The following is a 16831-nucleotide window of genomic DNA, read 5'->3' on the forward strand; positions in this document are numbered from 1 at the left end:
GTTCCTCTCAGCAGTCTGACCTACTAACGTGTTACAAGGTTACTCATACAGGGCACTGTGGGAGACAGCACACCCTGGGAAGATGAGGAAACAGGATGCCTGGGGTCCCTGACAACTTCCTGATTGGCCATTCCTCAAAGGCTCTTTCACCATTTCTGTCTCCTTGCCTCCCCCATATTGACTCAGTACTTTTCTTGTGGACACCTAATCTTTTAATACATTCAGGAAGCACTGTTCAGATCTGTGAGTCGAATCCCAAAACCAGTTCCTAGGCCGGGCTCGGTGGCTCACGCTTGTAATCCCAGCACTTTGGGAGGCCGAGGCGGGTGGATCACGAGGTCAGGAGATTGAGACCACAGTGAAACCCCATCTCTACTAAAAATACAAAAAATTAGTCGGGCGTGGTGGCGGGCGCCTGTAGTCCCAGCTACTCGGAGAGGCTGAGGCAGGAGAATGGCGTGAACCCAGGAAGCAGAGCTTGCAGTGAGCCGAGATTGCGCCACTGCACTCCAGCCCGGGCGACAGAGTGAGACTCCGTCTCAAAAAAAAAAAAAAAAACAGTTCCTAAAGCAGGGGTCACAAGCTTAGATGCCCTTTGAGGGCCTGGTAGGAAACCTAAAGGAACAAAGTGGACCTAGGCTGAGAGCATGGGGCTGGGAACCAGGGGATGTGCTTTTCAGCTTCTTGTGGTTGTTGCTCTGTGGGAGTATCCAAGGATGCTCAGGCTTCAGGTACTCAGATTTTTGTATGAGATGTCCAGGGTTTTCCGTGAGATTTCCCAATTTTTGGATGTTGACAGTTGATCCACTTTAAAATTTTTTTTTTCACGTGGGTTAGACAACAAGACAGGTTGCCAGATGGATTTGGCCTGCAGGCTGCCAGTTTGCCCCCCTCCTAACAGTTTTTCCCTAAAACATACGAACTGTTCCAAATGATAGATGAACTTTATTTTTATTTTTATTTTTTTTTTTTTTGAGACGGAGTCTCGCTCTGTCACCCAGGCTGGAGTGCAGTGGCGCGATCTCGGCTCACTGCAACCTCCGCCTCCCGGGTTCACGCCATTCTCCTGCCTCAGCCTCTCCGAGTAGCTGGGACTACAGGCGCCCGCCACCACGCCCGGCTAATTTTTTGTATTTTTAGTAGAGACGGGGTTTCACCGTGGTCTCGATCTCCTGACCTCGTGATCCACCCGCCTTGGCCTCCCAAAGTGCTGGGATTACAAGCGTGAGCCACCGCGCCCGGCGAACTTTATTTTTAAAAGGCAGTTTCTCATTGTTCCAAGACTGTGTGGCATGCCTTTTACACAGAGAATTCTCAAGATCCTGCTCATAAGTGTGTTGTAGGCTGGGTGTGGTGGATCACGCCTGTAACCCTAGCACTTTGGGAGGCCGAGGTGGGCGGATCGCTTGAGCCCAGGAGTTCTAGGATACAGTGAGCTGTGTTCGTGCCACTGTATCCTATCTCTCTGTCCTATCTGCTGTCTAGGACAGACCCGGACCCTATCTCTAAAAATAAAATGAGAAGTAAAATAAAGGTTCTCTAACTTGGAGTTTTAAATTCATAATACAACTTACATACTACATTTAAAGCCTCCTCAATTGGAGGAGTCCTCTATCTAATTTGAAGCTTCAAACTTCAAAAAAGTTGTGGCTGTTTGGATGAGCATCAACAGTGGTGAAAAAGATCTTTGTGCCTATGCTTTATTTGCAGGCAGCTACGGAATCCTCCAACCACCATTGGAATGATGACTCTGAAAGCAGCTTTCAAAACTCTATCTGGTGCACAGGATTCTGAGGCAGCCTTTGCAAAACTGGACCAGAAGGATCTGGTTCTTCCTACTCAAGCTTCCCCAGCATCCCCAGCCCTCAAAAACAAGAGACCCAGAAAAGATGAAAACGAAAGTTCAGCCCCAGCTGAGGGTGAGGGTGGCTCGGAACTGCAGCCCAAGAACAAGCGCATGACAATAAGCAGATTGGTCTTGGAGGAGGACAGCCAGAGTACTGAGCCCAGCGCAGGCCTCAACTCCTCCCAGGAGGCTGCTCCAGCGCCACCATCCAAGCCCACCGTTCTCAACCAACCCCTCCCTGGAGAGAAGAATCCCAAGTATGAAGACCTTCTTTGTAGAAATTTTGGGGCTGGTTGGTGGTCCCGGTTGGGCCTGGTATTACTTCTGTGAATGAAGTAACTTTCAGCTAAGTTACTCACCACCAAGGCTTGCTCAGACTGCTAGAATGTGACGCAGGAGTGGGCAGTGACGACGTAGCCATCCCTGCCGGTTCTGAAGCCCCACATGTGGGCTTCCAAGCCTTGTACTAGGGCATGAGTGGGGATGGAAAGGTTTCAGAGCCTCCTACTCATCGCTGCTTTCATTTTTAGCAAACATCTGAGTGTCTTGACTTCTAAACATTAGTCTTGTGTGTTGAAAGAAATTTGTTTGCATTGGGCCACATTATACTTTGACCCTTAAAAAGAGACTGATGAATATGTATAATTTTGCACCCTTCTGAGCATTTGAGACTTGGCAAGTTCAGTAAATACTTACTAATCTCCCATATCCTGCTAGGTACTGTGGGGCAGTGGCTAGAATACTTTAATTTTGCTCCCCATTGTGATTCTCATCCTGGCTTTGAGTTTTGCTTCCCTTTGTGTCCTGTGGCGGATCCTCCCTCCAGGCAGACTGGCCTGCTTGCTGTCTGGAACACGTTGTTTGTTTCTACCACTGTACTTTTGCTTCCTCTCATTCCCCACAGTGGACTGTCATCCCTTCATCATTGCTTGTCCAAATCCCATTTGTCCTTTAAAGGGAAGAAAAGCCATTGTTGATGAAGTGCTTTCTGGGGGCAGAGCACTTTCATGTATCATCTTACTGAGTCGCTACAATCCTCACTCTGTGAGGTGATGATATATTAGCCCCGTTACACAGAGGAAAAGGGCTCAGAAAAGTTCTTAGCTCACCTGAAGTCACTGAGCTAAAAGTGGCAAAGATGGGCTTTGGATTTTTAATCCAAGTCAGTCTTGACAGAAAAGCCCGTGGCCTGTATACCATGTACAACAAGTTGCCTCTCTTAAAATTCTCCTTCCTCAGTCTGGGTGCGCGGGCTCACGCCTGTAATCCCAGCACTTTGGGAGGCTGAGGCAGGTGGATCACCTGAGGTCAGGAGTTTGAGACCAGCCTGGCCAACATGGTGAAACTCCGTCTCTACTAAAAATACAAAAATTAGCCAGGCGTGGTGATGGGCGCCTGTAGTCCCAGCTTCTTGGGAAGCTGAGGCAGGAGAATTACTGGAACCTGGGAGGCGGAGGCTGCACAGTGAGCCAAGATTGCACCACTGCACTTCAGGCTGGGCAACAGAGTGTGACTCCATCTCAAAAAAACAAAAACAAAAACAACTTCTCCCTTCTCCATAGATTCCTCCCTGGTCAGCACTTCCCTGCTGTAAGTGATCCACCTTATGGATCTCCCAAGGCCACCTCTGCCTCTGCTCTGTGTTGTATTATTTGGGGACCTGTGGTCTGGCATGCATTGGACTTGGTGCCCCAAAGGGCTGTGGCATCTGATAAGTGATTTATCCTCAGGCACAGATTTGCAGTATGTCACCACTACTTGTATGTAGAAGTGAGTCACCGGCTGGCAAATGGTCATAGCTGCTGGGCAGTGGATGCAGCTCTATGCACGTTATTCTCATTTGATACAGGATCTCATTGGCTTCTCACAGCAATCCTGTGCAGCATAGGTATTGCTCCCGGGAACAGATGAGGAAACAGGAGAGTGCGAGATTCCAGTAATTTTGTAAATGGGAGGATTTGTGAAGGTTTCAGACATACACCCTCTCTCATATGTCAAGGATATGAAGTCTAATGAATCCCCTAAAGCAGCAGGGGTTGGCAAGCTGTGGCCCTGGGGCCAAATCAGCCTGCTGCCTGTTTTTGTAAATAAAGTTTTATTGGAACACAGTCACACCCATCATCAATGTATTATCTAGGGCTGCTTTCTGTTCATTGGTAGTTTGTTGAGTAGTCACAGCAGAGACAGTGAGGCTTGCAAAGTGAAAAAACTATCTGGCCCTTTACAGAAAAAAAGGGTCAGTGTCCCTGCTCTAAAGAAGTATGTGTGAGGTGCCCTGGCCGCTTGTGGGAAGAAAAGCTGAGCCTACTCAGCAAGATTTTAGGTGGCTCAGATCTTGTAGAGGAACAAACATTGAGCTGGCCTGGGAAGGATGAGCAGAAGGTCGTCGAGCGTGTTGGGGGCTGGGGGACTCTAGGCAGTGGGAGCTCCTTACATACAGGCATGAGAAAGCCTGGTGTGCCCCTCAGAGTGCCATGGAGCCTATGGTAGGAGAACACGGTGCACAGGAAAGAGTGAAGGTAGAAGAGTCTGCATGCTAGATGGGCCAGGCCTGAGATTTTTGTGGTCTAGTGTGTCAGGCAGAGGCTCTCAAGCTGGGCTTCATGACACAATGACCTGTAGAATGCTCAAAAAATACATAATTCCCAGCTCCTGGCTACTGAATTAGAAGAGGCAGGAGAATGCCCTTTAATCTGCTTTTTAAACCATGCCCCAGATAATTCTAATACAACAAATTGGAAGGCCTGATGAGACCCCACTCAGGGAAGGGAGGAAGGGAGGAAGGCTGGAGACTGGAGACCGCTGCCAGGGAGCAGGGAGCATCAGTGGGATCAGGAGGGAAGGCAGGGTTGGCAGTGTCACCTGGACAGGGCCATCATGCCCTGATCTTGTATCTCCCACAGCACCTTGCACATAGCACGTGTTTACTAGGTATTTATTCACCAAGTAAAATGAGGATTCTTTGTTCTTGCATTTTAAGGAGTGACACCCAAAACACCTGTAAAAAGCCAGCAGAGGGTAACATTTTAGGCATTTTGGGCCACGTGAGTTGTCTGTCTGTTCCATATTCTTTTCTTGTTTTTTCTTTTTCTTTTTTTCTTGAGACAGGGTTTCGCTCTGTCACCTGGGTTGGAGTGCAGTGGCACAATCTCGGCTCACTGCAATCTCTGCCTCCTAGGTTCAAGCGATTCTCCTACCTCAGCCACCATCCCCGCCCCCATCCCAGTAACTGGGACCACAGGTACGTGCCACCGCACCCGGCTAATTTTTGTATATTTTGTACAGATGGGGTTTGACCATGTAGGCTGGTCTCGAGGTCCTGGACTTAAGCGATCCACCTGCCTGGACTTCTCAAACTGCTGGGATTACAGACGTGAGCCACTGCTCCCGACCATCTTTTTTTGTTTTTTGTTACAACCCTTAAAAAATGGGCTTGCCATTCTCACCCCAAGCTTCATGGTACACAAGCCACAGCAGCCAGACCGTAGCTTGGCAACACTTGCTAGACCATTGCTCTTCACGTTCAAACTGCCAGTCAGGAGCACAAGGACCAGGAAGTGGCCTGACTTGGCCAGGACCACTCAGCCCATTACAGTTAGGAGGAGCAGCCAGATCTCAGCCCCGTCCACATGGGAAGTCAGGAGAGGTAGTGAACATATCACCTGAAAGTCAGAGGTCTTGCAAAATCACCACCAAAGCATGTATTTGTACAGGTAATAGTGCTGAGAGTTCAACAGAGGACAGGGAGAAGGTGACCTGTGAAGACTGCAGGGAGGGAGGACAGCCACTCAGGGAACATGACGGACCAGCTGGGGACTGAGGTTCCAATTGGTTTTATTCCAGCACTGGGATAAGCACATAGAAAACAAACTAACCCCATCTGATTTTTATTTATGAATAGTCATTAACACAAGAATATCCTGAGAAGGAAAAGCCTCCTGTAAAATGTTTTCACTTTGTCTCAAGCAAATTATTCTCAAGTAACATTTGGGGATAAGATCCAATGTAAAAACAAGAGAAAGTTAGGTCTACCATTTGTCTCAGCCACTTAAGTAATTTCATAGAAAACTTATGGAACTCAAGGAATTTTTTCAAGCCTATGTACTTACTCATCAACTTGCTTTTATTATTCATTTACAAAATACCCAAACAGCATTAAAAATAAGTTTTTTCTTCATGGCGGGCAAAGAATGCAGAAATTTGTCTCTACTCTTGGTTAACTTTTGCGGGTCATTTGATTTATATAAATTCCTCAAGACTCTGAATTCAGACACCTTCCATGTTTGTAAAAGATGTTATAATTCTGAGGTCAGATTTGTGCTTTGCTCTGTTCCCAGGGCAGTTATTAATCAGGTAAATGCAAAGTTGATTAGAAGAAATGGGCTATAATTTTCATTGAATAATTTGGGTTTGGGGTTATTTTCAGCTTTTGTACTTTTTTTAGCCATACCCAAGCACTTAACGTTTCATGTTCACAGAAAGGATTCTTGTTTGCTTTTTACTGTAATCTTTGATGGTATAACTCCCTTGTGGCTCTCTGACAATCGCAATGTTAGTTCAGCTAATATGTCTGCAGCTCACATTGGGGTCTGTGTTACTGTACTGGGTGTGCTATGTGTTTGGGATGGACAAAGGAAGATGTGGCCCCCGCCTTTGAGGCAGTCCTGGTTAGGGGCACACTGCAAAGTGGCACTTGGTGTGGTGGAAACAGAACTGCAGGTGGGAGGAGAAAGGCTTTCTGTGTGTGTTGGGGTTGGTAGTTAGAGGAGGCTTCACTGAGAACCATGGCCTTGAAAGATGGATGAGATGTCACTTAGCAGGGAAGGGACTCCCAAGCAGAGGGGCTATGGGGAGGCAGGAAAGTACAGAGCTTATGGGAGGAAGAAAGAGCAGAACAGTGTGGCTGTGCTGTTTGCACAGGTGTGGGCATCGTGGGGCGGTTGGTTAGAAACTGACAGGCCAGACTGGATGGTCTGGACTCCCCCATACAGGCCTGTAGATGCCATTGTTCAGGCAGAGAGAAGCCATTAGAGAATAGAAGAGGCATGTGGTAATTTTAGAATGATTGTCCTAAAATCATCTTTGGCTTTGGAAGGGGAAGAGGCTAGCGGCAGAGACTCTAGTTAAGAGGCTAGTGGAATACTGATGAAAGGCGCTGTGAGCTTGAACAAGGGGAATGGAAATGGAAAAATCAGTCCAGATATAGGAAGAAGGCATGTCCAAGGAAGAGAGGGAGGAGTTTGCAGGTTCTAAATCAGAAAAATACTGAGACCTTTAAAAAGAGTCAAAACCAAACAAGCAAAAAACAGGAAAATGAACAGATTTTTTAGAGGGGTGGTGATGTGCTTCATGTACTCAGTGCTGAATTTGAAGGGTGTCCTGCAACCTGAGGGGTGTTACGTGGAGATGCCTGGCCAGCCAGGAGAAAGGACAGTGGCTTTGGAAGGTGCATGCAGGCGAACCTCGATTGTGGTCACAACGGGACAGGAAGGAGTACAGGGCCAAGAGTGAGCCAAGGCCAGAATCTGGGACAATCCAGGATGAATCTGTTTTACACCTCGTGCTCTCCTTGATCTCCCCTCAGAGTACCCAAAGGCAAGTGGAACAGCTCTAATGGGGTTGAAGAAAAGGAGACTTGGGTGGAAGAGGATGAACTGTTTCAAGTTCAGGGTAAGCAGAAGATTCTCCTTGGCCTCTTCTTGATGCTTGCTGAAGTACAGATGCATGTTACTGTCATGTTAATATTCCAGAAGCTGCTTGTCTCCAAACTAGAAAAAGTTCAGTAAGTTCCCGACCTCATTTTAGTTCATGAAGAATCAGTTTTGTTTTGTTTTTCCCTTTTCAGACAGGGTCTTGTTCTGTCACCCAGGCCGGAGTGCAGTGGTGTAAACATGGCTCACTGAGCTTCAACCTTCTGGGCTCAAGTGATCCTCCTGCCCCAGCCTCCCAAGTAGCTGGGACTACAGGTGTGCACCACCACACCTGGCTGTTTTTTTCACTTTTTGTAGAGATGGGGTCTCACTTTGTTGCTCAGGCTAGTCTCAAACTCTTGGGCTCAAGCGATCCTTCCACCTCAGCCTCCCAGAGTGAGTCACTGTGCCCTGGTCAAGGAGTCAGTCTGATGTCCTCTCCCAGTAAATAATGGAGACTGTCAGAGTAACACCTTATGTTTAAAGAGAGTTCTTGGTTTTGTCTTAATAACACTTATGATATTTAATTATAGTTGATGTTCTTCCTAAAATCCTTCAATTAGATGCGGTAGTAGGGGGGTCGTTCCCTGCATTTCTTGTTTAAAGAAAAAAAAATCTTAACAGTTTCTATATAGAAATCCTTTTTTCTTTTTTTTTTGGAGACAGGGTCTCACTCTCATCCAAGCTGGAATGCAGTGGTATAATCTTGGCTCACTGTAGCCTTGACATCCTGGGCTAAAGCAATTCTCCCATCTTAGCCTCTGGAGTAGTGGGCACTACAGGCCCTTGCCACCACGCCCAGCTAATCTTTTTTTGTATTTTTAGTAGAGACAGGGTTTCACCATGTTGGCCAGTATGATCTCAAACTCCTGGGCTCAAGCAATCTGTCCGCCTCATCCTCCCAAAGTGCTAGGACTATACTTGTGAGCCACCATAACCTGCCAAAATTTTTTTTCTTTTTTTCTTTTTTTGAGACGGAGTCTTGCTGTGTTGCCCAGGCTGGAGTGCAATGGTGTGATCTCAGCTCACTGCAACCTCCGCCTTCCAGGTTCAAGCAATTCTCCTGCCTCAGCCTCCTGAGTAGCTGGGATTGCAGGTGTGTCACACCATGCCTGGCTAATTTTTGTATTTTTAGTAGTCGGGTTTTCAGCATGTTGGGCAGGCTGCTCTCAAACTCCTGACCTCAAGTGATCTGCTCGCCTCAGCCTCCCAAAGTGCTGGGACTACAGCTATAAACCACTGTGCCCAGCCCAATTTTTTTTTTTTCTATGATAAGAAACTTTTCTAGCTAGGCATGGTGGCTCACGCGTATAATCCCCAGCACTTGGAGAGGCTGAGGTGGGAGGATTGCTTGAGCCTAAGAATTAGAGACCAGTCTGGACAATATAATGAGAACCCCAATCTACAAAAAAAAAAAAAAAAAAAATTAGCCAGGCATGGTGTCACACACCTGTAGTCCCAGCTACTTGGAAGACTGAGGCCCAGAGGTTGAGGCTGCAGTGGGCAGTGATCATACCATTGCATTCGACTGGGTAACCGAGTGAGACTTTGTCTCAAAAAAGAAGGAGAGAAAGAGAGAGAGACAGAAACTTCCATAATTAATAACTTCATAGCATTTGCATTAGAATCTCTTCCCGCCACATTTTGCATTCTAATGGAAATATCTAAGGGCTAAACCTTAATGTAGGGAGTTGTAAAGACTTTTGTAACATAGCAACAATAATCCTTTGCCAGTCCCAGAGGTTTTGTCCTTGACAATTACCTTCATTGGCAAAAATGTAGTTGGCAAGATAAGATCATGTGGAAAGTGGGGGAAGTAACAGAAAAGCAAGAAAAATTACATTAAATATTTAAAAACAACAGGATATAAAACTTCTAGAAGCTGTGCGCAGTGGCTCACACCTGTAATCCCAGCACTTTGGGAAGCTGAGGCGGGCAGATCACCTGAGGTCGGGAGTTTGAGACCAGCCTGACCAACATGGAGAAACCTCGTCTTTACTAAAAATACAAAATTAGCTGGGCATGGTGGCACACACCTGTGATCCCAGCTACTCGGGAGGCTGAGGCAGGAGAATCGCTTGAACTCGGGAGGTGGACGTTGCGGTGAGCCGAGATCCCGCCATTGCACTCCAGCCTGGGCAACAAGAGCAAGACTCTGTCTCAAAAAAAAAAAAAAAAGTTCTAGAAAAGAGCAACTTCTAATGCAGTCCAGATTTGTTAGCTTTAGAAACCTGCTTTCACTGTATATGAAGTAGTTCATAATTTAAAAGTAATCTGTTCCTGGCCAGGCGCGGTGGCTTACACTTGTAATCCCAGCACTTTGGGAGGCCGAGGCGAGTGGATCACCTGAGGTCAGGAGACCAGCCTGACCAAAATGGTGAAACCCTGTCTCTACTAAAAATACAAAAATTAGCTGGGTGTGGTGGCGCATACCTGTAATCCCAGCTACTCAGGAGGCTGAGGCAGGAGAATCACTTGAACCTGGGAGGTGGAGGTTGCAATGAGCCAAGATCATGTCATTGCACTCCAGCCTGAGTGACAAGAGCAAAACTCCATCTCAAAAAAAAAAAGTTAATAAAAATTAAAAAAAAAGTAATCTGTTCCTGTCAGTGTCCCTTTTCCAGAGCATCTTCTTCCATTGTTTAGGAGATACTGCTTAGGACATCGGCATCTGCTGAGATAGACATTCTAGCAGGTTTCATGTTTATGTAATGTTCCCTTTTCTTTTTTTTTTTTTTTTTTTCTGAGATGGAGTCTCGCTCTGTTGCCCAGACTGGAGTGCAGTGGTGCAATCTTCGCCCACTGCAAGCATCGCCTCCCAGGTTCACTCCATTCTCCTGCCTCAGCCTCTCCAGTGGCTGGGACTACAGGTGCCCACCACCATGCTTGGCTAATTTTTTGTATTTTTAGTAGAGACGGGGTTTCACCGTGTTAGCCAGGATGGTCTCAATCTCCTGACCTCATGATCCACCTGCCTTGGCCTCCCAAAGTGCTGGGATTACAGGCGTGAGCCACCGCGCCTGGCCTTTTTTTCTTTTTTTGAGACAGAGTCTCACTCTGTCGCTCAGACTGGAGTGCAGTGACGTGATCTCAGCTCACTGCAACCTCTGCCTCCGAGGTTCAGGTGATTCTCCTGCTTCAGCCTCTCCAGTAGCTGGGATTACAAATGCCCGCCACTATGCCCGGCTAGTTTTTTGTATTTTTAGTAGAAACGGGGTTTCACTATGTTAGCCAGGATGGTCTCGATCTCCTGACCTCATGATCCCCCCGCCTCGGCCTCCCAAAGTGCTAGGATTACAGGCGTGAGCCACCGTGCCTGGCCTTTTTTTTCTTTTTTTGAGACGGAGTCTCACTCTGTCGCTCAGACTGGAGGGCAGTGACGTGATCTCAGCTCACTGCAACCTCCGCCTCCCAGGTTCAGGTGATTCTCCTGCTTCAGCCTCCCCGGTAGCTGGGATTACAGGCACACACCACCATGCCCGGCTAATTTTTGTATTTTTAGTAGAGACGGGGTTTCACCATGTTGCCCAGGATGGTCTTGATCTCCTGGCCTCGTGATCCGCCCATCTCGGCCTCCCAAAGTGCTGGGATTACAGACGTGAGCCACCATGCCCAGCCCTTGCAGCTTTTTAACTGGCTCCCATTGGCTTCAAATGGCATGTCTTTTATACTTGTATACCATCTCCCATAGCCCTCTGGTGTTTTATTTATTTATATATTTTATTTTTATTTTTTGAGACAGAGTCTCCATCTGTCACCCAGGCTGGAGTACAGTGGTGTGATCTCGGCTCACTGCAACCTCACCTCCTGGGTTCCAGTGATTCTCCTGTCTCAGCCTCCCAAGTAGCTGGGACTACAGGCGCCTGCCACCATGCCCAGCTAATTTTTGTATTTTTAGTAGAGAGGGGGTTTCACCATGTTGGCCAGGCTGGTCTTGAACTCCTGGCCTCAAGTGATCCACCCGTCTCAGCCTTCCAAAGTGCTGAAATTATAGATGTGGGCCACCACACCCAGCCTCCCTCTGGTCTTTTAAAAAATCCAGAGGTTGCTGGGCGCGGTAGCTCATGCTCACTGCAAGCTCCGCCTCCCGGGTTCACGCCATTCTCCTGCCTCAGCCTCCGAAGTAGCTGAGACAACAGGCGCCCGCCACCACGCCTGGCTAATTTTTTGTATTTTTAGTAGAGACAGGGTTTCACTGTGTTAGCCAGGATGGTCTCCATCTCCTGACCTCGTGATCCGCCCGCCTGGGCCTCCCAAAGTGCTGGGATTACAGGCGTGAGCCACCGCGCCTGGCATGATCTCTTATCTATAGGGTGAGAAGGGGAGCTTGAGCAGATCTCAAGCTTCCTCTTGCATGGAAGTGGAAAGCAATAATTATTATCCCATTCTTCTGTTTAGGGAACTGAACCAAATTGTACTTTTTTTTTTTTTGACACAGAGTTTCGCTTCTTTGCCCAGGCTAGAGTGCATTGGCGCGATCTCGGCTCACTGCAACCTCCGCCTCCCAGTTTCAAGTGATTCTCCTGCCTCAGCCTCCCCAGTAGCTGGGATTACAGGCATGTGCCACCACACCCAGCTAAATTTTGTGTTTTTAGTAGAGACAGAGTTTCACCATGTTGGCCAGGCTGGTCTCGAACCCCTGACCTCAAGTGATCCGCCTGCCTCAGCCTCCCAAAGTGTTGGGATTACAGGTGTGAGCCACCACCCGGACCCAAATTGTACTTCTATAAAATGAACAAGGACTTGAAAATTCTAGGCTGGGCGTAGTGGCTCATGCCTGTAATCCCAGCACTTTGGGAGGCCGAGGCAGGCGGATTCCTTGAACTCAGGAGTTGGAGACCAGCCTGGGCAAGATGGCAAAACTCCATCTCTACAAAAAATACAAACAAAAAAAAAATTAGGCCAGGAGTGGTGGCTCACACCTGTAATCCCAGCACTTTTGGAGGCCGAGGCAGGTGGATCACAAGGTCAGAAGTTCGAGACCGGCATGGCCAATATGGTGAAACCCTGTATCTACTAAAAATACAGAAATTAGCCAGGCGTGGTGGCGGGCGCCGATAGTCCCAGCTACTCAGGAGGCTGAGGCAGGAGAATAGCTTGAACCCAGGAGGTGGAGGTTGCAGTGAGCTGAGATTGCACCACTGCACTCCAGCCTGGGCAAAAAAATAAAATAAGAAAAAGATTAAAAAATGAAGGAAAAAAAAATTTTAGTACAAAACAGCAAAACCATATTTTTTTGTTTGTTTGTTTTCGAGACAGAGTCTTGCTGTCGCCCAGGCTGGGGTGCAGTGGCGCGATCTTACCTCACCGCAACCTCCGCCTCCTGGGTTCAAGCGATTCTCCTGCCTCAACCTCCCAAGTAGCTGGGACTATAGGCATGTGCCACCACGCCCAGCTAATTTTCATATTTTTAGTAGAGAAGGAGTTTCACCATGTTGGCCAGACTGGTCTCGAACTCCTGACCTCAGCTGATCCGCCCGCCTCGGCCTTCCAAAGTGCTAGGATTACAGGCGTGAGCCACCGCACCCAGCCAAAACCATATGATTTCAAAACAGTGGTTAGCAAGGGGTTATAATGCAGAAATTATACATATAAACACACCTATAGTCATGTGCCACATAACGAAGTTTTGGTTAACGATGGACTGCATATATGGTGATGGTGGTCCCATTAGGTTATATATAGAGCTGAAAAATTCATATGGCCTAGTGACATTGTAGATGTCATAGGCATTGTAACATTGTAGTGCAGTGCATTACTTTGTCTATGTTTAGATACACAATATTTACCATTGTGTCACAGTTGCATGTCACACGCTGTACAGGTTTGTAGCAGAACGATAGGCTACACCATATATCCTAGGCATATTCCTTTTTTGCAGAGGTTGGCTAAGGTAATAGTAATCGGTAAGATTAAGGGGAGTAGGACTGTTATAACAGTGGAAGAATACATGTTTGTTACTTTTATTTGGAGTTGCACCAATGTTTTTGGTTCCTAAGTCCAGTGGATGACTCTAGTCCTTTAAAAGTTGAGAAAGCCATGTTGTTAGACATGGGGACCTGAGTTAGCAGTTGTCAGATACTTTCTTGGTAGATAAGAAGTTGCAGTCTAGAGCCTAGGCTCTACCATCTAGGTTTGTGTAAGTCACACAAGGATGAAATCACCTAACGATGCATTTCTTAAAACATACCCCCATTGTTAAGCAACATACGACTGTATGTATACATACACACAGTAATACCTATATGTATATGTTGACATACATATACATAAGGGTTTTAAATATGACCTTCCCTCAGTAATTTTAGAAAATGATGTTGGGGCCGGGCATGGTAGCTCACACCTGTAATCCCAGCTCTTCGGGAGGCCGAGGTGGGTGGATCACTAGGTCAGGAGATCGACACCACCCTGGCTAACACAGTGAAACCCTGTCTCTACTAAAAATACAAAAATTAGCCGGGCATGGTGGCTTATGCCTGTAATCCCAGCACTTTGGAAGGCCGAGATGAGCGGATCATGAGGTCAGGAGATCGAGACCATCCTGGCTAACACGGTGAAACCCCGTCTCTACTAAAAATACAGAAAAATTAGCTGGGCATAGTGGTGGGCGCCTGTAGTCCCAGCTACTCGGGAGACTGAGGCAGGAGAATGGCGTGAACCTGGGAGGCGGAGCTTGCAGTGAGCCGAGATAGCGCCACCGCACTCCAGCCTGGGCGACAGAACGAGACTCCGTCTGAAACAAACAAACAAAAATTAGCTGGGCGCGGTGGCGGACACCTGTAGTCCCAGCTACTCGGGAGGCTGAGGCAGGAGAATGGCGTAAACCTGGGAGGCGGAGCTTGCAGTGAGCCAAGATAGCGCCACTGCACTCCAGCCTGGGCGACAGAGCGAGACTCTGTCTCAAAAAAAAAAAAACAATGTCGATTTTACTGAGGAGCTTGAAACCCATCACTAGCCAGCATTTACGGATGCCTGTTTGTAAAGCACTTGCATTGTACAGGTTCTCATAGGCTGAAGTGACTGGTGTTTGCAAATAAAGGAGAAAAGTAAATTATCCTTTAGTGATATGCTTTCTCTTCTCAATGCTTGTGAAATTTGAAAAAGTTTTCCCTTTGGGGACATTCCGTGTCTTTTTCTTGTGGTTTGTGCAGAGAAAGGTGAACTCTGAAATGAGTCTACTTTTAATGTTTTCCAGCAGCACCAGATGAAGACAGTACAACCAATATAACAAAAAAGCAGGTAATTTAAAATTCTCATTTCTGATACTGGTTATGTGGGTAGAGCAGAGGTAAAATAAGCCCCCTGTCTCATAGGTATAGACTGGTTACGTACCCAGTAAAAACCTTTTTTTGAGATTTTCAGATAATCCAAACTAAGTTAAAGTAATAATTATCTTCTGGAAGAAAAGCCTAGGAAGACAGATGACACATTTTCCGGAACATGAATGATGTAGATATGTTTGCAGTTTGGAATGCAGAAGTGATTGTTACTTAAGGATCAAATGGCAGGACATCAAGAATTCCTGTGTCCAGATCCACAGTGCTCATATCCTGTCCATTCCATGTTTTAAAAACATAAGCTGTGCTTTCAGGTTCAGATGATCCTCCTGGGATTCTTGAGTTTACCTTATCACTACATTGGAGAAAATGTAAGTAAGTGGAGAGGAAAGGTGGTGATAAATCTTTTGGTTTTCTTTTGCAGAAGTGGACTGTAGAAGAAAGCGAGTGGGTCAAGGCTGGAGTGCAGAAATATGGGGAAGGAAACTGGGCTGCCATTTCTAAAAATTACCCATTTGTTAACCGAACAGCTGTGATGATTAAGGATCGCTGGCGGACCATGAAAAGACTTGGCATGAACTGAAACAGGCTTTCATTTCCACAGAATTCACAGGAGCATGGTTCCTAATAATAGCCCCTGATAGTCTGCTGTTTCTTTTCTTTTTTTTTTTTTTTTTTTTTGAGACAGAGTCTCGCTCTGTCACCCAGGCTGGAGTGCAGTGGCGCAATCTCAGCTCACTGCAAGCTCTGCCTCCCAGGCTCACGCCATTCTCCTGCATCAGCCTCCCGAGTAGCTGGGACTACAGGCGCCCGCCACCACGCCCGGCTAATTTTTTGTATTTTTAGTAGAGACAGGGTTTCACCGTGTTAGCCAGGATGGTCTCAATCTCCTGACCTTGTGATCCGCCCACCTTGGCCTCCCAAAGTGCTGGGATTACAGGCATGAGCCACCGTGCCCGGCATCTGCTGTTTCTTTCGGAAGCTGGGCTGGGATGAGAATTTTGGGCAACCTCCTTTGACGTGGGGGAGGTCCCAGTTCCACTTCATCACTGTTGGAGATCATGGAGCTAAGAAGCAGAGCCAAGTCCACCCATGTCCTTGGCAGAGATGACAGGCACACAGCTTTTGCAGTGCCAGAATATCATTAGTGTTTCCCTTCTTTAGTGGTTTGCTTAAATTTAAATCCCTGGTAATCTGTAGAACCTTCTCCTAGGAAATGGTGAAGTCGATTAGGAGCCACTTGTGACTCCATGACCTGTTAAAACCAGCAGTGTGAGTATTATTTGGAGTAAATTTGTTCCACGTCAAGTTCTGGCCTTCTGATGCAAATGCAAAGGAACTTAGTCTGTTATGAACCCAGGTTGATGACAGACCAATCCTTGTGGAATAAGATTCCCTTTAAAAACTCTTTAGCCAGTCGTGACATCAACCCTAGACCTGTCTGCCTTGGCATTTGCTCTCAACATCTGCTGGGCTATGTAGGCAGGTTTATCCTCCACTTCTCATGTGGTTGAACCAGTGTGTTTTTTGGTAAAATGGTGATTGTAGATAAGCTTAGTTCCCCGATCCCCTGCCCCCTGTCCCCTGCCTCTTTTCCCAATTCCCTTCCTTATACTGGACTTTTAAAGCTTAAAAAAAAATCCTGATTGAATATAAATGCCTAATTTCATTCTTTGTGAAATGGTTGCTTCCTCCTGATTCCCTAATTGTGCTGTGTTCGTGTCTTGCACTGGAATTCAACATTCCCTTCTCCTTTTGTACTGTGTTGTGCTTGCTGTCTCTCCCGACACCCTTAAAGACTGTCTTTTTAGCAAAAAATTTCAGTAAAGTGTTTTCTGTAATCTTTTTTTAAAAGGTGAGAACTAATTATTGTCCATACTTGTAGCATTCTTCATTAAAGTCTTGCTTCTCTCAACTGTAAGTAGCTGTTTAATTGCAGCACAGCATGTATTCACAGAGGGAGGTAGCAAAATGTTGAACAAACTTTGCTGAACTATTTTGATCAAGAAGCTGATGTC

At 46.7% G+C, this 16831-nt stretch overlaps 1 protein-coding gene across 3 annotated transcripts in view; it reads left to right on the plus strand.

The window, feature by feature from the left end:
• The window catches only part of TERF2 (telomeric repeat binding factor 2), a 35888-nt gene extending 19160 nt beyond the window's left edge, over window positions 1-16728 (plus strand). The window contains exons 7-10 of one of the 3 annotated variants that reach the window (XR_010114153.1): window positions 1711-2103; window positions 7431-7516; window positions 14688-14775; window positions 15238-15296. Coding sequence is in view for 2 of the 3 variants with exons in the window: in XM_055297787.1 (XP_055153762.1) it covers window positions 1711-2103; window positions 7431-7516; window positions 14732-14775; window positions 15238-15396 (682 nt within the window). In the remaining variant the exon portion in view is untranslated. Of the gene's footprint in view, window positions 1-1710; window positions 2104-7430; window positions 7517-14687; window positions 14776-15237 lie in introns of all 3 variants that reach the window. The other 2 variants (XM_055297787.1, XM_063611653.1) reach the window with 2 other exon arrangements.
• The last annotated feature ends 103 nt before the right edge of the window (window positions 16729-16831 follow it).

This window comes from Symphalangus syndactylus, chromosome 11 (assembly GCF_028878055.3).
Source record: "Symphalangus syndactylus isolate Jambi chromosome 11, NHGRI_mSymSyn1-v2.1_pri, whole genome shotgun sequence".
Lineage (NCBI taxonomy): Eukaryota > Metazoa > Chordata > Mammalia > Primates > Hylobatidae > Symphalangus > Symphalangus syndactylus.